The sequence below is a fragment of the Chelonoidis abingdonii genome, chromosome 7, assembly GCF_003597395.2.
Source record: "Chelonoidis abingdonii isolate Lonesome George chromosome 7, CheloAbing_2.0, whole genome shotgun sequence".
Taxonomy (NCBI): Eukaryota; Metazoa; Chordata; order Testudines; family Testudinidae; genus Chelonoidis; species Chelonoidis abingdonii.
In genome coordinates this window covers 95,650,956-95,669,965 of record NC_133775.1, presented here as the reverse complement: position 1 = coordinate 95,669,965, position 19,010 = coordinate 95,650,956, and the positions used below count along the sequence as shown (strand labels likewise).

The window sequence follows — 19,010 nt, the reverse complement described above, 5'->3', positions numbered from 1 at the left end:
TACCTCTCGTGCGGTCCATGCTGGTGCTCTTTTTTGATTCTCTGGAGACTGCATTGCTACCTGTGCTGATGAGCTTTGCGTGGTTACCTGTGCTGATCAGAGCTCCACGCTGGCCAAACAGGAAATTGAATTCAAAAGTTCGCGGGGCTTTTCCTGTTTACCTGGCCACTGCCTCTGAGTTCTGATTGCTGTCCAGAGCAGTCAGTGGTGTACTGTGGGATACCGCCCGGAGGCCAATAACGTCGATTTCCGTCCACACTAACCGTAATCCGATGTTAATATCGAATTTAGCGCTACTCCTCTCGTTGGGGAGGAGTACAGAAATCGATTTAAAGAGCCCTTTATATTGATATAAAGGGTGTTGTAGTGTGGACGGGTACAGCGTTAAATCGATTTAACGCTCTTTAAATCGATTTAAACGCGTAGTGTAGACCAGGCCTATGTGATCAACCAGTTCATGCTAGCCAGAATAGCAAACCACTTCAGAAGTAAAGTCATAAAGTTTTAGCTGTATTATAACAATGAAATTGAGTGGTCCTTTAGCACAGAATTGGTCTATACTAATCTAGTTACATTGGATCAGAACCAAGACATGATCAAACATGGCATGGCTTGTGCAAAGGCATTGCTATTTCTGTAATCTTTCAGGCTATAGTTGGCTTGCCTCCTCCAGATAATTCTGATTTCTTTCATCTTCTGAAGACGTGTGGGGCAGGGGATGTCTTATTTCTGGGAACATGCTCTGTTTTTGAAAAGGCAGCATAATTTGACTCAAATTTTTAAGTAAATTGTAAATGCTAGCTGTGGCTGAAATCTGGGACTTCTGAAAAGCATTTGTGTACTCTGAAGAGAAAAACCAACCTACAGAATCATATTCATTTGATTTCTCTCTCTTCTCCCCCCCCCACTCCACCCCCAATCAGTGGAGCTAGCAAAGGCAACAGACAATGTAACCCATAAGATTAGTATTTTAACCAATACAAAAAGTATTTTCATAGTGTAGGCAGATGCCACAATTCACACCTTGCCGTAAAGAGTTTGTCTAATAGGCAAGATTACCTAAGGAACTGCATTGGGAGAACCAGGATTACAAGGAAAACAGCACTGCTCAAGTTGAGTAGAGATGTACAGAAGTTTCTATATTAGCAGTAGATTCAAAGTTAGTTAGTAAACAGAATCATAGCATATCAGGGTTGGAAGGGATCTCAAGAGGTCATCTAGTCCAACCCCCTGTTCAAAGCAGGGTTTAGCAGGCCAATGCTCAAACCAATTACTTGCAATCACCATCCCTTTCTGCTATATCAGATTTACACAAAAATGAAATGCTTCAACTACTAACTTGTATCCCATCAGTGTTTGCTGTTTTGAAGTCAATGGGACTACATGTCTAAATCAACTTCACCTTGAAAATTCTGCACTGAAGGGCCCAAGTTTGGGCCTGTGTGTTAATAGGTTAAAGTTACTGATTTTTTTAAGTTTAAGTAACCTAACATTAAAACACAAATGCTTACAGTGAGATAATTTAAGCAGAGTTTTGTTTCAGGATAGTGGAGAGACAAGATGGGTGAGGTCCAAAAAAAGATATTACCAACTCCATTGAGCAGTGAAATAAGCGCTTGAGTTTATGCAATATCTGATAGGATTCCTTTTCTACCTTTGGTAATTTTCAAAAATGAAGAGCTCCTGCCATTAGAAGCATTTATAATTCACTTTATTATCTGTTTTAATTTAATGTTGCAACAGCACTACATTTCAGATTAGTTTTACAATGACCCCAAATGCCTGGTCTGAGGGCGGCTGGCCTGTGACCTGCTGCTCTAAGAGGGGGAGCTAGGGTAACCAGGCACCAAGTGTGGAAAAAATCAGGACGTGGGGGGCGAGCGTCAGTATATGTGTATGTGTCGTGTTCTGTGGGGGGGGGAGGGGGGGGGGGGTGGGGGGGTTAATAAACCCTATATAATGAAAAAGACCCAAAAATCAGGACCATTCCTATAAAAAGTCAGACATCTGGTCTACCCTAGTGGACTGCCTGTTACCCCTGCAACCCACGGGCACCGCTTTAGAATGGTGGGTCCGCAGCAGCGGCAGCTGCCAGGACTCAGAGGTAGTCAGCTGAGGCGCTCCGAGTGGAGCCTGTAAAGGGGCGAGTCCCACGGCTGGCGGGGCTCGCTCGGAGAACCACGGACCGAGCTTCTACGCAGCATCGGTTAAACTGAACCACGTCTACGCCTGCAGACCGGGCTCTTGCTGCCGCGGAGTTGCTCCGGTTCCGAGACGTTCCTACTCCCCGGGCCCGGCCGCTTAATACCGAGCGCCAGGGCCCAGGCGCGGCCAGGCTGGGGCAACCGCAGCAAGGCCCACGCCGCAACGCTTCCTATTCCGTCGCCCCTCCGGCAAACCTCCAGCTGGAGCGCACGCGGGACGCTCCTTTCCGCCCACTGCTCTCATCGGTACGGGAACCGAGCCTGGGCCCGCGCGGGCTGGCGCATAGCGAGGGCCGCTCGGATTTCCCCCAACGTGTCCGCGCAGCCCGCCGACCGCGCTCCCACAACCAAGGTCACCGGCGCCCTGTCCCGCTGCCGCCGGGGCCCGCCTCCCTCCTCTAGGGGCGCTGGCTCCGAGCCCGCGCTTGCTTAGAGCTCGTGGCCGAGCCGTCTGCTTCTAGGGCCCGGCTGCGAAACATATGGTGAGGGGCGGGGTAAGTGGTGGAGACAGACCCCGCGCTCCCCGGTGGAGCAGTAGGGACAGGCGTCCCGCGGACACAGGCCCGTATCCAGCTTGTCTGCGCCTCGGCGAGGCCCCTAAGGGGCCTAGTGTGACCGGCGAATGGAGCGAAGCGGCGGTGCGGGCTGGAGCGACGCGACGAGCGGTGAGAGGCCGGGATTGGGGCCGCTATGGCGGCAGGCTACCGAGGAGTGGGGGTCGGACCTTGGAATCAGCATGCCCGCTGCACAGGGTAGGAGGCAGTGGTGAGGAAGGTGGGATGGATAGGTGAAGGCGGGACTGAGCTTTAAAGCGAATGCGTATAGAGGAGGGTTGGCGGGGGACGCGGACGGCGGGCTGGCCAGGGACGGGGACGTGTGGGAGCGGGCGGAGTGGGAGAGGGGTGGCTGGTGGGGGAGAAGTGGTATCGGGGAAGAGGCACTTGGCCTTGTGAACAATGCGTTGGGAAGTTGTCTAAGAATCAAGGGCCTGACTCTCCTATCTCCTAGTCCCTTGGGTACTTTGTTACCTGCTTGGGTGCACTTCCCAGGCCGAAAGTCTCTTTCAGGACACTCTCTGATCCTCACCAAGCTTGTCTTTCGATCTGCTACCATGGTGAGAGTCGGCCCTACCTGGGTGATGCGTGTTTCTTCGCGATGTCTGACATGCTCGTGGAGTTTGTGGGCTTGTCAGCTTTACCTCGATCTGTCTACGTTGGAGTTAATGGCTCCAGCAAGAGCGGTTCACTGGGAGCTGCCACTGTGATTCCGCTGCCTGAGGTTATAACAGTGTAAGGGTATGTTTACCAGGTGGCGTGAGAAGTGCGAGTTGAGTGTCCTGGTTGAGCTCGTAACCCTGACCGGCCAGCCAACTGTGAGTTAAATAGTGTCACTGCACTTGAGTTAGTCTTTGTGCAGTACAGGTGTTGTGTTAGTAGGGCAACACTTGAGTTATAGACGAGCTGGCAAACAACGAAACATAATAACGTGGCATACATACACTATTTGTCTAGATGTTAGGGCGCTGTGAGTAATTATAACCCTCACGTGGCTTTGTTTGTTTGTGCTAGCTTGGAGGACCAGTCATGGGAAAGCACTTGTAAATGGTCTGGCCAACAGACAGCTTCAAGCACATGCATGGCCATATGCGGCCACTATGTGATAGTGAGCAATTGCGAGAGCGCGAGGCTTTTCATTTACGTGTGTCAGGCCGTATCCAGCATGCAAGTGCATTGCAAAGTCATGCTTTTAAATGAGGGTGGTGGGACGGAAGTGTCGGGTGTGAGTGTGTTGTGTAATTGCGGGAGGGTTGAGAATGGGTATTTGGGTGGTACTGAGAGTGTGGTGAGGCCATGCTGTCCTGTATTCAGCCGCCCCCCCCCCCCCCCCCCCGCATCAAACAGTAAATGTTTGTGTTTTTTCGGAGCTGATAAGCAGCTGGCTTCTCCAAACAGGAGCTTTGAAAGACCATTTCTGCATTCTTGCAGCTGATTTCACAACAAAGACAAAAGTGGCCACTTGACTTAAGGGGATTATAGGACATTTCCGGAGGCTGATCAGAGTGTAGTAATACAACACCTCATTCATACTGGCGCTGCAGCGCTCTAGCAGAGGCACAGCAAATGTTATTCCACTCTCCAAGGTGGAGTACCAGCAGTGGTGAGCTGCGGAGTCAGAGCACTCTGTGTACCTTGCCAGTGTGAATGGAGAGTGAGCTAGGGCACCAGGCGCTGCTTTTTTGCACTGTAACTCGCAAGTGTAGCTAAGGCCTAAGTGTTGCAGGAGCCTGAGGCCATGTTTGCTCTACAGCGGCACAGCTATGGTGCTGCTGCTGCGCCACTCTAGTGTAGACACTTCTACAAGGGATTTTTTTGTTGGTGTAGTTAGTTCACCACTCAGAGGTTATAACTAGGTCAGCAGAACAATTCTTCTGTTAACATAGCCATAGTCCTCAGAACATGTGACTTCTTGCAGCACAGCACTGTAGCTAGGTTGATCTAATTTGTATGTGTAAACCAGGCCTGAGATTATATCTTCGCTGCAATCAAGGTGTAATTTTCAGCTTGTGTAAAGTAGCAGCACAGACATGTCAGTGTGGGCTAGTAGTGCAAGTACATAGCCAGGGGACCACAGTGGGTTTCAACAGCCCAAACCACTATATCCTTGCTGCTTTCAAAGGCCGGTCTACACTATGGGGTTAGGTTGAATTTAGCTGCGTTTGGTCGATTTAAAAATGACCAACCAACCCAGTTCCATTGACCTAAAGGGTTCTTAAAATCCACTTCTGTACTCCTCCCCGGCAAGGAGAGTAGCGCTAAAATCAACTTTGCTGGGTCGAATTTGGGGTAGTGAGGATGCAAATTGATGATATTGGCCTCCAGGAGTTATCCCAGAGTGCTCCATTGTGACCACTCTGGACAGTACTTTGAATTCCAATGCACTAGCCAGGTACACAGGACAAGCTCCGGGAACTTTTGAATTTCATTTCTGTTTTGGTCAGCATGACAAACTCAGCAGCACAGGTGTCCATGCAATCCCTCCAGAACAGGGGTGGGCAAGCTATGGCATGCATACCAAAGGTGGCACACAAGCTGATATTCAATGGCACTCACATTGCCCAGGTCCTGGCCACCGGTCTGGGGGGCTCTGTGTTTTTAATTTAATTTTAAATGAAGCTTCTTAAACATTTTAAAAACCTTATTTACTTTATGTACAACAGTGGCTTAGTTATATAATATAGACTTACAGAAAGAGACCTTCTAAAAAAGTTAACATGTATTTCTGGCATGCGAAACCTTAAATTAGAGTGAATAAATGAAGACTTGGCACACTACTTCTGAAAGGTTGCTGACCTCTGCCCTAGAATAAAGAAAGAATGTATGGTTTCAAAATAATAGTTATTTTATTTCTAAGGGGAGAAGGTGGTTGGCTTCCAGGGAATTAAAATCAACAAAGGGGATGGGTTTGCATCAAGGAGAAACACGCACAACTGTCACACCAAAGCCTGGCCAGTCATGAAACTGGTTTTCAAAGCCTTTCTGATGCGCAGCCCTGGTGTCTGGCGCAAAACAGTTGTCTGCTGTTGCTTTCATGGAGGGAGCGGCGGCTGATGAAATGTACCCCAAAGCACCTGCGACAGTGTTTTTTGTCCTATGAGGCATTGGGAGCTTAACCCAGAATTCCAGTGGGTGACGGAGACTGCGGGAACTGTGGGATAGCTACTCATAGTGCACTGCTCTGTAAGTCGATGCTAGGCATGGTAGTGAGGATGCAGTCCGCCGACTTAATGCGCTTAGTGTGGACATATGCAATCGACTGTATAAAATCCATTTCTAAAAATCGACTTTTATAAAATCGGCCTAATTTTGTAGTGTAGACATACCCTGAAGTAAGGTAGTTAGATTAAAGCTAGCCTGGATACATCTACACAAGATGTAAATTATGCCTCTGGTTGCAGTGTAGGCTAGCAAGAGACCAGAAAGACACAGTCAGTCTTTTATAGCTGAACTTCACTAATTTGTTCTGATGATTGAAAGGCCCATTGCAAATTAATAAGTAAACAAGTCGTGAAATCAAGGGCATTGTATCGCAAAATGTACTTTGATCATCGCTTTTGAGAGTTGTAGCTTAAACTAAGTATTATTTGTTTTGTTTGGAAGCATGATGAGACCATGCAGGTCCTTCGGAGAATTGTCATTCTGTTGCGTTAGCCGAGTTCTTCATATGCTAGGCACCGTGGTATGTTAAAGGAAAGGAGTGATTTCAGATTTAAATAATTGAAACTCTGAGTTTCCTAGTGTGGAAGGGTTTGAATTGGACTTGTGTCTCTCCTGTGTTTATTTTTTTAAAATGCACCTTTCTTGGTTATATTTACAAAGATAGATGTATACAAGTATGGACTTTTTTCAAAAGTATTATTTACTCATTTGAATCTCTTGGATAACTTCAAATGGTTTGAAACAGATCTCCTCTGACCCATCACTATTTACCAGTGAGCAGTTTTTCTGAGCTGTAATAAAGTAAGCCCCCAATCCTGCAATTGGATCCACTAGCATGAACCCCATTGACTTCAGTAGGACTGTGCTCAGCCCATGGGTCTGCACTAATAGATCCAATTGCAGGATCAGGGCTAACATACATAATTGAGATGTGTACTATGGAAGCTTTAAAAACAAACAAACAAAAAACCTCTAGGTCATTGAGTGTGCATGCCAAAGCTCACGTGAGTGAAACAGTTGATGATAGCAGCTCATCATGGAAATGCTGAGAGGATTTTAATCTCTCTAATTTTTTGTTATAGGCAGCAGACAAATACTGAGCTTCATCACCATGTCTGCCCTGGCAACAGAACCTACAGTCTTCTTGCTTTCCCACAGAAAAAGTTTGTGACTCCCAGTTCCCTCTGAAGAATGAGCAGTGTCTGTGCTGGGTCAGTAACAGTACCTGCAACTCTAGTTGCTACTGTTTTGTGATTGTAACTGAAAAGGTAATGAAATTGCAAAGGTTTTTTTTAAAAAGCTCCTTTAAATTGTTTACTGAAATGGTATAGAAATGCACCAACATGATGTCTGTTTGGGGTCTGTGTGTTCTTGCTTGTCATTTGAAATAATTGTAATCAAAAATACATTTTTAGATGTACCCAGTAGGTGATAAGCAACAGAGTCTCCTGTGGCACCTTAAAGACTAACAGATGTATTGGAGCATGAGCTTTCGTGGGTGAATACCCACTTCGTCAGACGCATGTAGGTGATAGTCTACTGAAAGAGAGCTACACTGTTACTACTTCCTTTCCCCCTCCTGTCTTTGTCCCTTCTTTGGTCTGTGGTTCCATCTCAAGCATTAACAAAGTGCCATCTTGATACTATTGACACTCCATTGCATATTTCAATCTACAGTGTTCTTCAGCCTCTGACTTTCTAAGTTGGTCTCTCATTATCAAAGTTTTGAAGAGAGACATTATTTTGTAACTTTAAAATTGCCAACAAATGATAGAACATGTGCAGTAGTGTTTTCATGTTTTATTGTTTCTTCTAAATTTGATTCCAATGACATTAAATATATACATTAACAGACCGTTAGACTTCTCTGTTTAGTCCTAACTGATTTTTTTGGTTGATTTTCTTAATTCTGCAGCAAAGTTAAATGTCTTCAGAAGATAAGGAAGCTCAGGAGGATGAGCTGCTGGCTCTAGCTAGTATTTATGATGAAGATGAATTTAAGAGGGCAGACTCTGCCCAAGGAGGAGAAACAAGAATTTGTCTGGAGTTGCCCCAAAACTTCAAAATATTTGTGAGTGGTGAGTTCAGATGCTTTGCATTATCTTGAAATTAGGTTTTATTTTCATACACATGTTCCAAAGGTGGTTACCCAAACAGTCTTCATTTTCTCTTCTTAGAACTTTGAGGTCACGAACAGTTTATCACAAATTCCAGCTGGAATGGGTATCACACATACCTACCTATAACTTCACAATGTTGTTCTTGCTTTAAGATCAAAACTAAAGGAGGGTGGACTTTTAAATTTCAAATATAGTAGCTTCCTAGAATGGAATTTTTAATGGTTTGTTCAAATTACTTGCTAAGGAGAATTCATCTGGAGTGTTTCAAAATACTTTTTTTCCCCTAAAATATTTTAAATTAAAGTTGGAATATTTTTGTGTGAATTGAGCATTGATGAGACGATGGGGGACCCTTGGAGCAAAGTAGTCTAGGTCTTTAAGTGTTGTTCTCATGTCCATCTGGTGTGCTTTTGCATTGTGTTGCATTTCTGTAGTGCCTTTCATCTGAGACTGTTTTGAACAGGGCTTTTTCTTTTTCTTTTTTTTGCTTTTACACGTGTGCACTTTGCAGGTTTTTTTTGTTTTGTTTTTGACTCTTTAAATTAAAAAAAAATAAATGAAAACAGAGAGTTTGTAGTTAGTGAAATAAAACAATTTCCTACCAGTGTACTCATTTACTCACTGGGCTGACCATGGAGTGAGCTGGGCCGTGTCCGTCTGGACAGAGCTAGGGCTGCCCCTGTGCCAGAGGCCTTGGCATAGGCAAGACGTCGGCGCCAACCCCAGGGCTTGTGGTCTGTGCGGGTCGGACCAAGTCACATTGCTGGCGGGCTACCCAGCTTGGCTGTTGCTGCCAAGTAGCCAGAGGGGCCTGGAGCTGCGTGGGAGACACCGAACAGCTCTGCCTCCTGTCTCTCCTTCCCTGCGAGCACGGCTAGGGGCTTGGTGCTGCCCTCTGGAGCTGAGCGTCGCAGCTCCATGCCGGCAGGAGCAAGCAGCAGGCGTTGGGGTGGGGGGTGGTGAGGGAGGGGGCTGCCTGGTCTCTCGAGCCAGGGCACAATCACCTCCGCTCCCCCGGCACCAGTCCCAGTCCGAAATGGCTGTAGCAGCCCTGCCCACGGTCCCACATCTTGCTATGCAGCGCAAGAAGGGGAGGAGGCTCTGAGAGCAGGGCTGCGGCCAGGCTCTCACATTGGCTTAGGGCTGGAGGGGCAGCGGACCCCAGGGAACCTGGCTTGGGGCAGCCTCAGCAACACCCCAGAGTCCTGGGTAGTCACCCCGCAGCGTGGCCGGGGACAGAGCCAGCCGGGTGGGGGGCAGCTCATGTAGCTTTCACATGGAGCGAGCTGGGGCAGCTGTGGGGTTTGGCTGTTGGGGTCTGGGGCAGAGCAGACGGCGGCTGGTGATTACAGGGCAGAGTGCCCGGGCCTCTCACTCCCTGGGACACCCGCGAGCCAGCCATGGGCTCGGCCTGCACAGTGGCAGAAGTTCGGATCAGCCTGGGCTGCCGCTCCCCTCCCCAGGCAGGAGGAGGAGGAGGTGGAGATGGAGGTGGGGACAAGCGGAGCAGGAGCCTGAAGCCAGTGCTGGAGGAGCAGCCTGCCCTGCCGCCACGTTCTACTCCCATCCCCTACGCTCCGCGACCAGGGCAGGGCCGTGCTACTGCCTCCTGCCTGAGAGGGGGCTGGCCGCTGCCCGTTGGAGAGCGGCAGGGATGTGCTCCCCACTGAACCGGCTCCTCCTGCCCTGCCGCACAGCCGTGGCGGCACCTGGTCAGAGAACAACAGAGCGGTCGGAATCCAGCCCAGGACACTGCCTCAGGTCGGAGCTGGGGCCCCAGCATTATGCCGCCCCTGGTAATTTGCCACCCCAAGCACTTGCTTGTTTTTCTGGTGCATAGAGCCACCCCTGGTTTTGAAATATTAGTTAAAGAACACTGTCAATTTAAATATGATACTTCTCTTTGGAAAAAAAATTGCCTACTGTTGCAGGTAACACCAAGCATTACTATAACTATCAGTTTCAAGAAAATATTATTTTGTATTTGTTCAGGTGATTTAATTTGTTTATTTGACACCATTGTGCATGTGTAGCTGGCTTCCTTGGTTCCCATATGCAATCATTCAGTTTCCCTTGTTTGTATGGGTCAAACTCAGCAACACAAGTAACAAAACCACACTTTTAAACATTTGGCAGAGGGACTTGAAATTACTTTTAACTCCGCTTTTAATTTGACTATTTTTCAAGTTAATTGTGTCCTTTTAAGCTTCCCAATCTGTGAAGTGGTTATTAACTCCATCAGAGGTGCCTCTGCTTCAGTTTACCTATTAATTGTTGTTTGCTCAAGGTCATACAGTGAAACAGTGACAGATCCACAATGCTGTGCTCTGTCCACTAGACACTCCCTTCTCTGGAAAGACCTCTGAAATAGGAATTTGCTTTTTCTCTAAGGAAAACTGTCAATGATAAATGATCAAAATTAGAGAGGCTTGTTCCTTTTCTTGTTCTTAGAATAACAAAGTAAAATTACCCTTATTCTTGAGGATTTGCCTTTCTAGACTATCTGGTTTGTGATTTATCTGACAGATCATAGTACTAGCAAAGTCAATATTCACTGATTCAGCCTCCAGCACACAACTGTTTATGAAATGTTATAACACTAAAAAGGCACATTGTTTACTTAAGTCTGAGTAAAGCAGTTAAACTAAAAATTTATCAAATGAAAAGAGGTTTCTTGGGAACTTTATCTTACAGTTAAACTTCATTAGGCTGTAACACCTATAATCATAGTTCTGTTGATCTCTCTCTCTCTCTCTCTCTCTCAACTTGTGTCAATCAATTGTCTTTGGTTCAGGAAGTCCCACAGAGTGTCTCCAGAACAGTGGATTTGAATACACAATTTGCTTTCTGCCTCCACTTGTATTGAATTTTGAACTCCCGCCAGATTACCCATCAGTCTCTCCGCCTGTGTTCACACTCAGCAGCAAGTGGCTCTCCCCGACCCAGGTTTGGTTTAAAAATCTTTGTGGCACTTCTTGTACCTTTCAGGAACATAAAAAAATAAATAAAAATTCTTGTAATTGCAGCAGGTGAAGGAACAGTTGGATAAAACTTTGCTTTCAACATCCAGATTCAGTTGGAGGAAACAATTAGCATCATGAAATATAATACATACTTCTAATGAATTGTGTGAGAAGTAGTTTTTATTGGCGCCCTTTGCCAACAGTCTTTTTCTCTTCATGCTGCAAGATTCTTAAAGATAAAGGGTGGGATTTTCAAAAGAATCTTAATTACTTAGATGCACAAGTCTCATAGAAAATCAATAGAATTTAGGCTAAATCATTTAGGGTAAAATGTTTAAAAGCATTTAAGTGACTAAGTCCCGACTGTCAATGAAACATAGGCTCTTAATGCTGAGGGCATTTTTGAAAATATGACTGTTCCTAAGTCACTTATGGCCAGAATTTTAAAGGTACTAAAGATGCACAGAGATGCGTAGTGGCATTTTTAGAAGTCACTAGGTGATTAACTCCCATTGATTTCAGTGGGTATTAGGCACCTAACTTGCTTTAGGTGCTTTTGTAAATCTTACTGGGTGCTTATCTGCATCTGTCGGCACCTATTTGGAAATCTGGCCTTTAGGCACTTTTGAAAATCCCAGTCATAGCGATTTGATGTCCTGTTTCATCTCTGCTTATATCCTTTGCATTATAGAGTAGGTATATGTGAATATGTATAGACTGTGCTGTGCAAATACAGCCTGTATCTGAAAATCTTTTGTACTGTGTCTGATGAGACTCGGGTGCCTTCCACCGTTTAAGAAGGGCAGGTATTAATGTATAAACATTCTTCTCGAATTTTTTTTTTTTTTTTTTACTATTTAAGAGTAAGATACTGTAAAATATTTTCTTGAACAAAATTTTTTAGTGAAAGAACACAAGTGTATGTATTTTTAAAATCTCTGAAGAGAGGCATAGCTCTATCAAAAGCAGCTAAAGATCTTGAGATCCAAAGGCTGATAAAGGCAATACTAGATTAAAGAGATGCTGTTAGGATTGTTAGCCCCAGAATTTAACCTGCCTTTTCTGATGTTAGTAAACATGTGATGACATTAACTCAGCATTTGTGAGCAATCCAAAAATAACAATCCAGGATGCAGGTGTGGATAGAGAGCAGTCTTCACTGAGGACACTTCAATTTCAAACGTGCAAGAAAGAGAGCAAGTGGATTATAAAAATAATGTAACTTTAAAGCATTTTGGATTTGCTTATTCAAAAACACATTTTCAGAACTGTGTATGAGATATATACATTTTTTTTAAAAATTACACAAACCAAATACCTGCATTAGGTAGTGAGATTATACAGGACAACAACCCATATCTTTTCATAGGTGGAAGAATGCATCCATTATGTTTGGGTACAGTGGGTAACACGTCTGGATACTTCCAACTGAAGTCTTTATTATTGCATTAACTATTTCTAATGTTACTGGGTATTTGCAAAATAGCTGGTATCCCTTGAATAAAAATTGTCTAACATGGAGCTGTATCTGTTGAATTGTTTGCTGAGCGGCAGTGAGTTTATATGAAAGAAGCATGTCATCTAGATTTTTTCCCCATAAATGAACTAAAATTTCAGTTGCATAGGCCTTTATTTCTTGTATGCTATTATTGTATTACAGTAGCATCTACGGGCCAGCTCCATTGTGGTAGTCAGTGTACAAATAATTCCACTGAATATTGTGATCAAAACATTGTGCCTGATCATACAACTAGACTGTGCACCTAAAGTTCATTGCTGAGCAGTGGAGAACTTAGTAAGAGCAGCACAAACCTTGGTATGTGGAGGGGTGTCCCTTGTTTGTAAATTATACGTTGAGTTATTAAAGTTACCATTTATTTTCCTTCTATAGCCTGCTGTATAAGATATCAGGGAGGAAGATAGAGAATCAGTTTCTTTCCATAGATTAGGCTTTTTCAGAGCAAACATCGTCCAATTAACATGTCCAGTTTTTAAGTCTTTGGGAAATGTGCACTCAGGTGAGGTGATCACATTTGAGTTAACTTGACTTTTACGGAAACAGCAATAATTGTTGTCTGAATTAACATGCAGTAATTGTAGCATGAGCTGTTTCAATGCATGAGCAGTGATTTGGTTAGTATAATTTGGAAGAGATAAACTAAAGGTTATGAATGGAAACTTGCTAATCGGCCAAGAGTTCAGACTGTCTTCAAAGGGCACTGCTGCTAGTGAACTAACACTCACAACAAATAAAGCTAGTTGCAAGATAAGCAGAATACTCATGTCCTAACTATGCTTAAATTACTAAGGAAACTGGAATACTAAAATTTCACTGCAAGTTAGAGAGAAGTAGAAGAGGGGGAAGTCTCTGGTACAAAGCAGATGTCTATTCCAGTACACAACATTAGAATGTGTTCAGGGTTTGATAATGAAAGTCCAAAAGGCAAATGCCTGCACTAATTCATACAGCGTGTAATATCTATTTTATATACAGATTTTAATGTTTTAAATAACACCATTAAAGTACATCAGATGATAAAACACTTAAAGCATTATTCTTAAAATCAGACGTGAGTAGTTGGCTGAATCTTGAATTGGCTTCCAAATGTGCTACGTTTAGTCTGGTCAGGATAATGAGGCTGACTTCTTTCATTAAACTCAGAACTTCAAAGTTGAGATTGTAAATATGCATCATAGTTACTTTGTTTTTGTTGTTCACTAAAAATAACTTCCTCCTGTAATCCAAAATATCTAGATCAGAATATAGGTCTAGCAGTAATTAGAGTGTTCTTACCTATTCACCTCAAAGGAAATGAGTTCTGATTATGATACAGGTGGCTTTTAATTTATAAATTTGAAATATGACTGCAAAGCTGGTGGGAAATTAGCTGTCAGTTTTTTCTGCCTTATGATTTATGAAGAAGGCAAGATGATATTCAAAATTAGTTTTTCCTGTATGTTTTTTACTTTTGAAATTGAGGCCTTGTCCTACCCCATGTTTCCTGGAAGATTTTGTGGACCAATTTGGATATCAGATTATCAAGCAAGTGAAAACTGATTTGAGAAGGGAAGTGATTTTAACTGACTGTTTAAAACTTCTTCTGTTCTGTGTACCTATTTAATTCAGAAATGGAGGGAACAATTGGAAGGAAATGTACATTTAAGATTGAGCACCCTGACAACTAAGGGCTCAAAAACCAAACAAAAATCCCACCCAGCGTATAGCTGAGTCCTCAATTAAAAATAGGGAAGACAAGACCTGACATTTTGATATTTCTGGGGGAAAATCCAACAGGAGAGAGACTTGAAAACAAACTCTTCAGGCTTTCTTTAAACACAAAAAGGCCGGGCACCAGACATATTTTAAAAATATTTTAGCTAGGTCACCTTGAAGCAAATGTTATTTAATCCATACAGTAAAGCATATAGAACTATGTTATCTGTTACTTATCACATAATATAATTTTTATTTCTAAATCTACATTTCTTTACAATTACTTGCAATACTTTCTAATATTTTGTAATGGAGTTAACTTTTTCTGTATAGCATAAGGTGTAGATTGAGGATTTATGCTTTGGAGGTTAGCAAGTGATCAAGTGAGGACGTAAAGTGCTGCTCTCTTACAGTTTCACAATGAGTACAAACAACAAAGACCTTGTTAAACTAAATTAGTTCATGGCCTAAACTTGAAATCTGAAGCTGCTTTAAAAGGTACCATATGAGAGGGAAATTGTTCTAAGATGAGTCAGGAGTTGTTGGAAGATGGAGCTGTTTCTTTTTGGGTTCTAAGCTCAAACTTTTCTTTTCTAGCTTACTGCACTTTGCAAGCACTTAGACAACCTGTGGGAAGAGAACCGAGGCTGTGTGGTCTTGTTTGCCTGGATGCAGTTTCTTAAGGAAGAAACACTAGCTTACCTGAACATCACCTCCCCATATGAACTAAAACTGTGCCATCAAGAAAATAGGCAGAGCAGGACATCTCTGTTTCCTCTGAATGCTGAGCTGGATGATTGTGGTGCAGCAGGTGCTGCAACAGCACAAGAAGAAATCCTTGATGAAAGAGCTGTACAGGATGTGGAGTCTCTGTCAAGTCTGATAGGGGAAATCTTGGACTTTGATCAGTCTCAGCAGAAAAAATGCTTTAACAGTAAGATGTTCTTGTGCAGCATCTGCTTTTCTGAGAAGCTGGGTAGTGAATGTATGTACTTCATGGAGTGCAGGCATATATACTGCAAATCCTGTTTAAAGGACTACTTTGAAATTCAGATCAGGGATGGTCAGGTCCACTGCCTCAGCTGTCCAGAACCAAAGTGTTCTTCTGTTGCTACTCCTGGCCAGGTAATAGCAGAAGTATATAATCAATGCATGCACACCTCTAGTTTACTACTGAAGCTGAATTGTATATAATTGATTTTTGCTCAAACCATAGTAATTAAAGTACAGAATCTTTTCATGCTACCCAGAGGCCACTTACACACTCCTGAGTTAAAATTAGATCACCTGGCACCAGTTTTGCCCACTGTTAGTTTCAGATGTCTTGGACACCGATTTGAATTAATATGATCCCACTGACTGTGCTAATTGTTTTCATTATGGGACTGTCAGTGCCCAGGATTTGAATTGCTAGTGAATGTCTTCTTCAGAATATTTAAGATGACTGTGCACAGAAGCTGCAAATTTAATTAGAGCATTATCAATAACTTGCATACTTTCTCTTTGATTATTGCAGTCATCTCCTGATCAGAATAAGAGTCATGTTTGAATTTGCTTTAGCACATTTTAAACTAGTTGTTGGTACCCATGTCCTAAAAAAGTTTTTTCTACCAGAGCTAATAGATGGAACATCTGAATCCAGCAAATATAATATTGTTCTATCTTTTTGTTTAGGTTAAGGAACTGGTTGGAGAGGAGTTGTTTGCACGTTATGACCGCCTACTTCTGCAGTCCAGCTTGGACTTGATGGCAGACGTGGTATATTGTCCTCGTCCATGCTGTCAGACTCCAGTGATGCAAGAGCCGGGTTGCACCATGGGCATATGTTCCAGTTGCAACTATGCCTTCTGTACCGTCTGTAAAATGACTTATCATGGAGTCTCTCCATGTAAAGTGACTGCGGGTGAGTTGCACTGTTTTGGAAATGGAACACAGAGAATTGCAGCTTTCATTTTAGAATACAGTGACATTAAGTAGATACTCAGAAACATTTCTAGGGGTTAATGAGTTGACGCCTCTGTCTGTGTGGTGGGACTCTCTGTCTAATGAGGATGAGAGGTTAAACGTAGTTGAAGAGCTGGCCTCTGCCCTGAAGAGTTTACGGTTGAATGTCTAGACATGCTGCAACAAGTTAGATGAACCAATGACACAGTTAAGAAGGACTGTGGTTATGGCATTGTAGTTGCTCACTATACCCATTTGTATATCTTGAGGTTTTTAAAAGCAAAATGATTATCGATAACTTAGAAAGAAATGTGATACACAGGGTACATTCCGGTTTCCCACAGTGGCTGGTAGCAAATGCTTGAGGCTAGATGCAAGAAACCCTAAAGTGGACATTTATGGAATAACAGGTCCACAGGAAGTTTCTTCCAGCCTTTGAGGAGTTTACCCATATGCCATGAAGCATGAGGGTTTATATTCCAGACATTTTAAAATCCATACTAATGTAACTCAAGATATTACCTGTATAAATGTCCATTCCTTTTTTGAATCTTGTTGAGCATTTGGCCTTGATGTCTTGTGATAGAGTTCCACTAAATGTATGGTGTTAACAAAAAATATTTCCTTGCATCAATTTTTAATATGCTACCTATTTCAATTTTATTGACAGTCCTTATTACAAGAGAGGGTGAATACAAGTGTCTAATCTACCTTCTTTCTACTGTTCATTCTGTATCGTGAACACTCTTATTTGTCTCCCCTCTGAACTAAACAATCCTAATCTTTTCAGTCTCATGTCATATGAATTTTTTTTCCATGCCTGTAATTGTTTTGGTCACAAACCTTTTATTTCCACTTTAAGGTTTTTCAAGTAGAGTGACTGGAACACAGCATTCCCAGCAAAGGTGATTCATATGATGGAATTGCAATGTTTTCAATATAAACTTTCATTCTGTTCCTCATGCATCCTACCATTTTGTTTGCTTTTTTAACTGCAGCTGCATATTGAGCAGATACTTATGAAATAGTACAAGGAACATCTTGTTGAGAATCTCAAACATAACGTGTTTAAAAAAAAAAAAAATAAAGTACTTGTCCCTGGTGTGTACTGTTTTGTTGGTCCTGGAGTTTCCACGGCTGAGAGGTGGTAGATTATACTAGTATCAGCAGCTGAGTAGAACTTCTGGGTGGCGGTCACTGCCTCATTCTCCTGTCAGGGTTATTGGGATCCTCTTGACCCTTGCAATCTTTGGAATCTCCTGGATTATATTTACTATGAGTTTGGCTCTTCGTCTTAACTAAGAGTGTGACTTCCATATGCAGTGTGGTATGTAAGGCTGATGTGTTTTTTTGTGTCTTTATTTCACTCCTTAGAAAAGCTCATGGATTTGCGTAATGAGTACCAAGAAGCAGATGAGGCCACTAAAATATTTCTGGAGCAGCGCTATGGCAAAAGAGTGATTCAGAAAGCCCTTGAGGAGGTGGAAAGTAGAAAATGGCTAGAAAAGAACTCAAAGGCCTGCCCTTGTTGTGGCACTCCTATAGAGGTGAGTTTATTGGGCCAAACTTGGAGAATGACATTTGTTCTTAATTGTTACTGGTGTATGTTGCTAATGCAATTCACTATGGGGACTAGTGCCAGGTAATTACGACTTTCATTCGTAGGTTCCATATGATTCCATTTGTGCCTCATCCCTGCTTCTGGCTACTCTAGTCTTACTTTTGAGTGTTACATTTAATAACATTGAGGGGAGGGATAGCTCAGTTGTTTGAGCCTTAGCCTGCTAAGCCCAGGGTTGTGAGTTCAGTCCTTGAGGGGGTCATTTGGGGAACTAGGGTAAAAATCTGGGGATTGGTCCTGCTTTGTGCAGGGGGTTGGACTAGATGACCTCCTGAGGTCCCTTCCAACCCCGATATTCTATAATAAACAGTAGGTATTTTCAGTTTTTAAAGGTATTCATCAGTAGTTTCCCAGGTGCTGGTAATTGCCAACAAACAGTTCAGGAAAAAGTGAGGATTCCAGTGTGTTTAGTAATGCAGCCAAATAAAGCTTCTGTGACACAGGCTCAGGCACAGGTTCACAAACAGAGAAGGACATTCACCAATATTGTAGACTTACACTTGTAATAGAGCTTGTCCTCACTTCTGCAGCCAGCAGAAGCAGTTGGCATTACAGTAAGAGAAAACTCCTCCTGTGGGTACACATCTCCTGAAACCAGACTGAAGTGAGGACATGCAACAGACCTCACAAGGATACTAGATTTTTATGGTCCATTTTGCGATTTGGTTGAATCAGGCTGCTTATACCACAAAGGTAGGCAGTGTTCCGCAGACACCAGGGAGATTCATTTGCCACCAAATATTCTGTAAACTAGGCAAAAGTGTACTGAGCTGGGAGCCAAAAGACCATAATTTCAAACCTCACTTCTACTGATTGCTGTTAGTATTTCCATCCATTTCAGACTTTAATATTGACCATGGCCTTGTATCCCAACTCTAGAAGGCAGTCAAGTATTCATCTCCCATTGTGCAAATAAATTAACAGATTATCCCAAGTCACTTCAAGGAGAATTGGGAAGAAAACAGAGGTCTGTAATATAGCAGAATCAAGTTTTAGCCACTTTGCAACACTGCCTTTCAGGTTGAATATGCCAAAACGATGTATTTTGATTATCCTATCTACATGCCAGTCCCTTTCCAGAGCCAGAGATAGAACCCAGGAATCCTGATGTAGTATTATACTGCTGTCTAACAAATAGCTGTGTAGCTGTCTGGCATAATTGTCTTAGGTAACTTAGGTCCCCTCTTTAGTGGCTAGTCCGCATGGAGCTCAGACCCAGCTGGTGACC

General features: G+C 43.2%; 1 protein-coding gene across 3 annotated transcripts in view; it reads left to right on the top strand.

Annotated features, from left to right (window-relative positions):
- The first annotated feature begins 2,141 nt into the window (after positions 1-2,141).
- RNF14 (ring finger protein 14) overlaps positions 2,142-19,010 on the top strand; it is a 21,034-nt gene continuing 4,165 nt past the window's right edge. The window contains exons 1-8 of one of the 3 annotated variants that reach the window (XM_032769199.2): positions 2,142-2,730; positions 7,003-7,188; positions 7,336-7,444; positions 7,836-7,998; positions 10,835-10,986; positions 14,815-15,342; positions 15,892-16,120; positions 17,536-17,708. In XM_032769199.2, the coding sequence (XP_032625090.1) occupies positions 7,845-7,998; positions 10,835-10,986; positions 14,815-15,342; positions 15,892-16,120; positions 17,536-17,708 (1,236 nt within the window). In that variant the 5' untranslated portion in view covers positions 2,142-2,730; positions 7,003-7,188; positions 7,336-7,444; positions 7,836-7,844. Of the gene's footprint in view, positions 2,870-7,002; positions 7,189-7,335; positions 7,445-7,835; positions 7,999-10,834; positions 10,987-14,814; positions 15,343-15,891; positions 16,121-17,535; positions 17,709-19,010 lie in introns of all 3 variants that reach the window. The other 2 variants (XM_032769200.2, XM_075068120.1) reach the window with 2 other exon arrangements.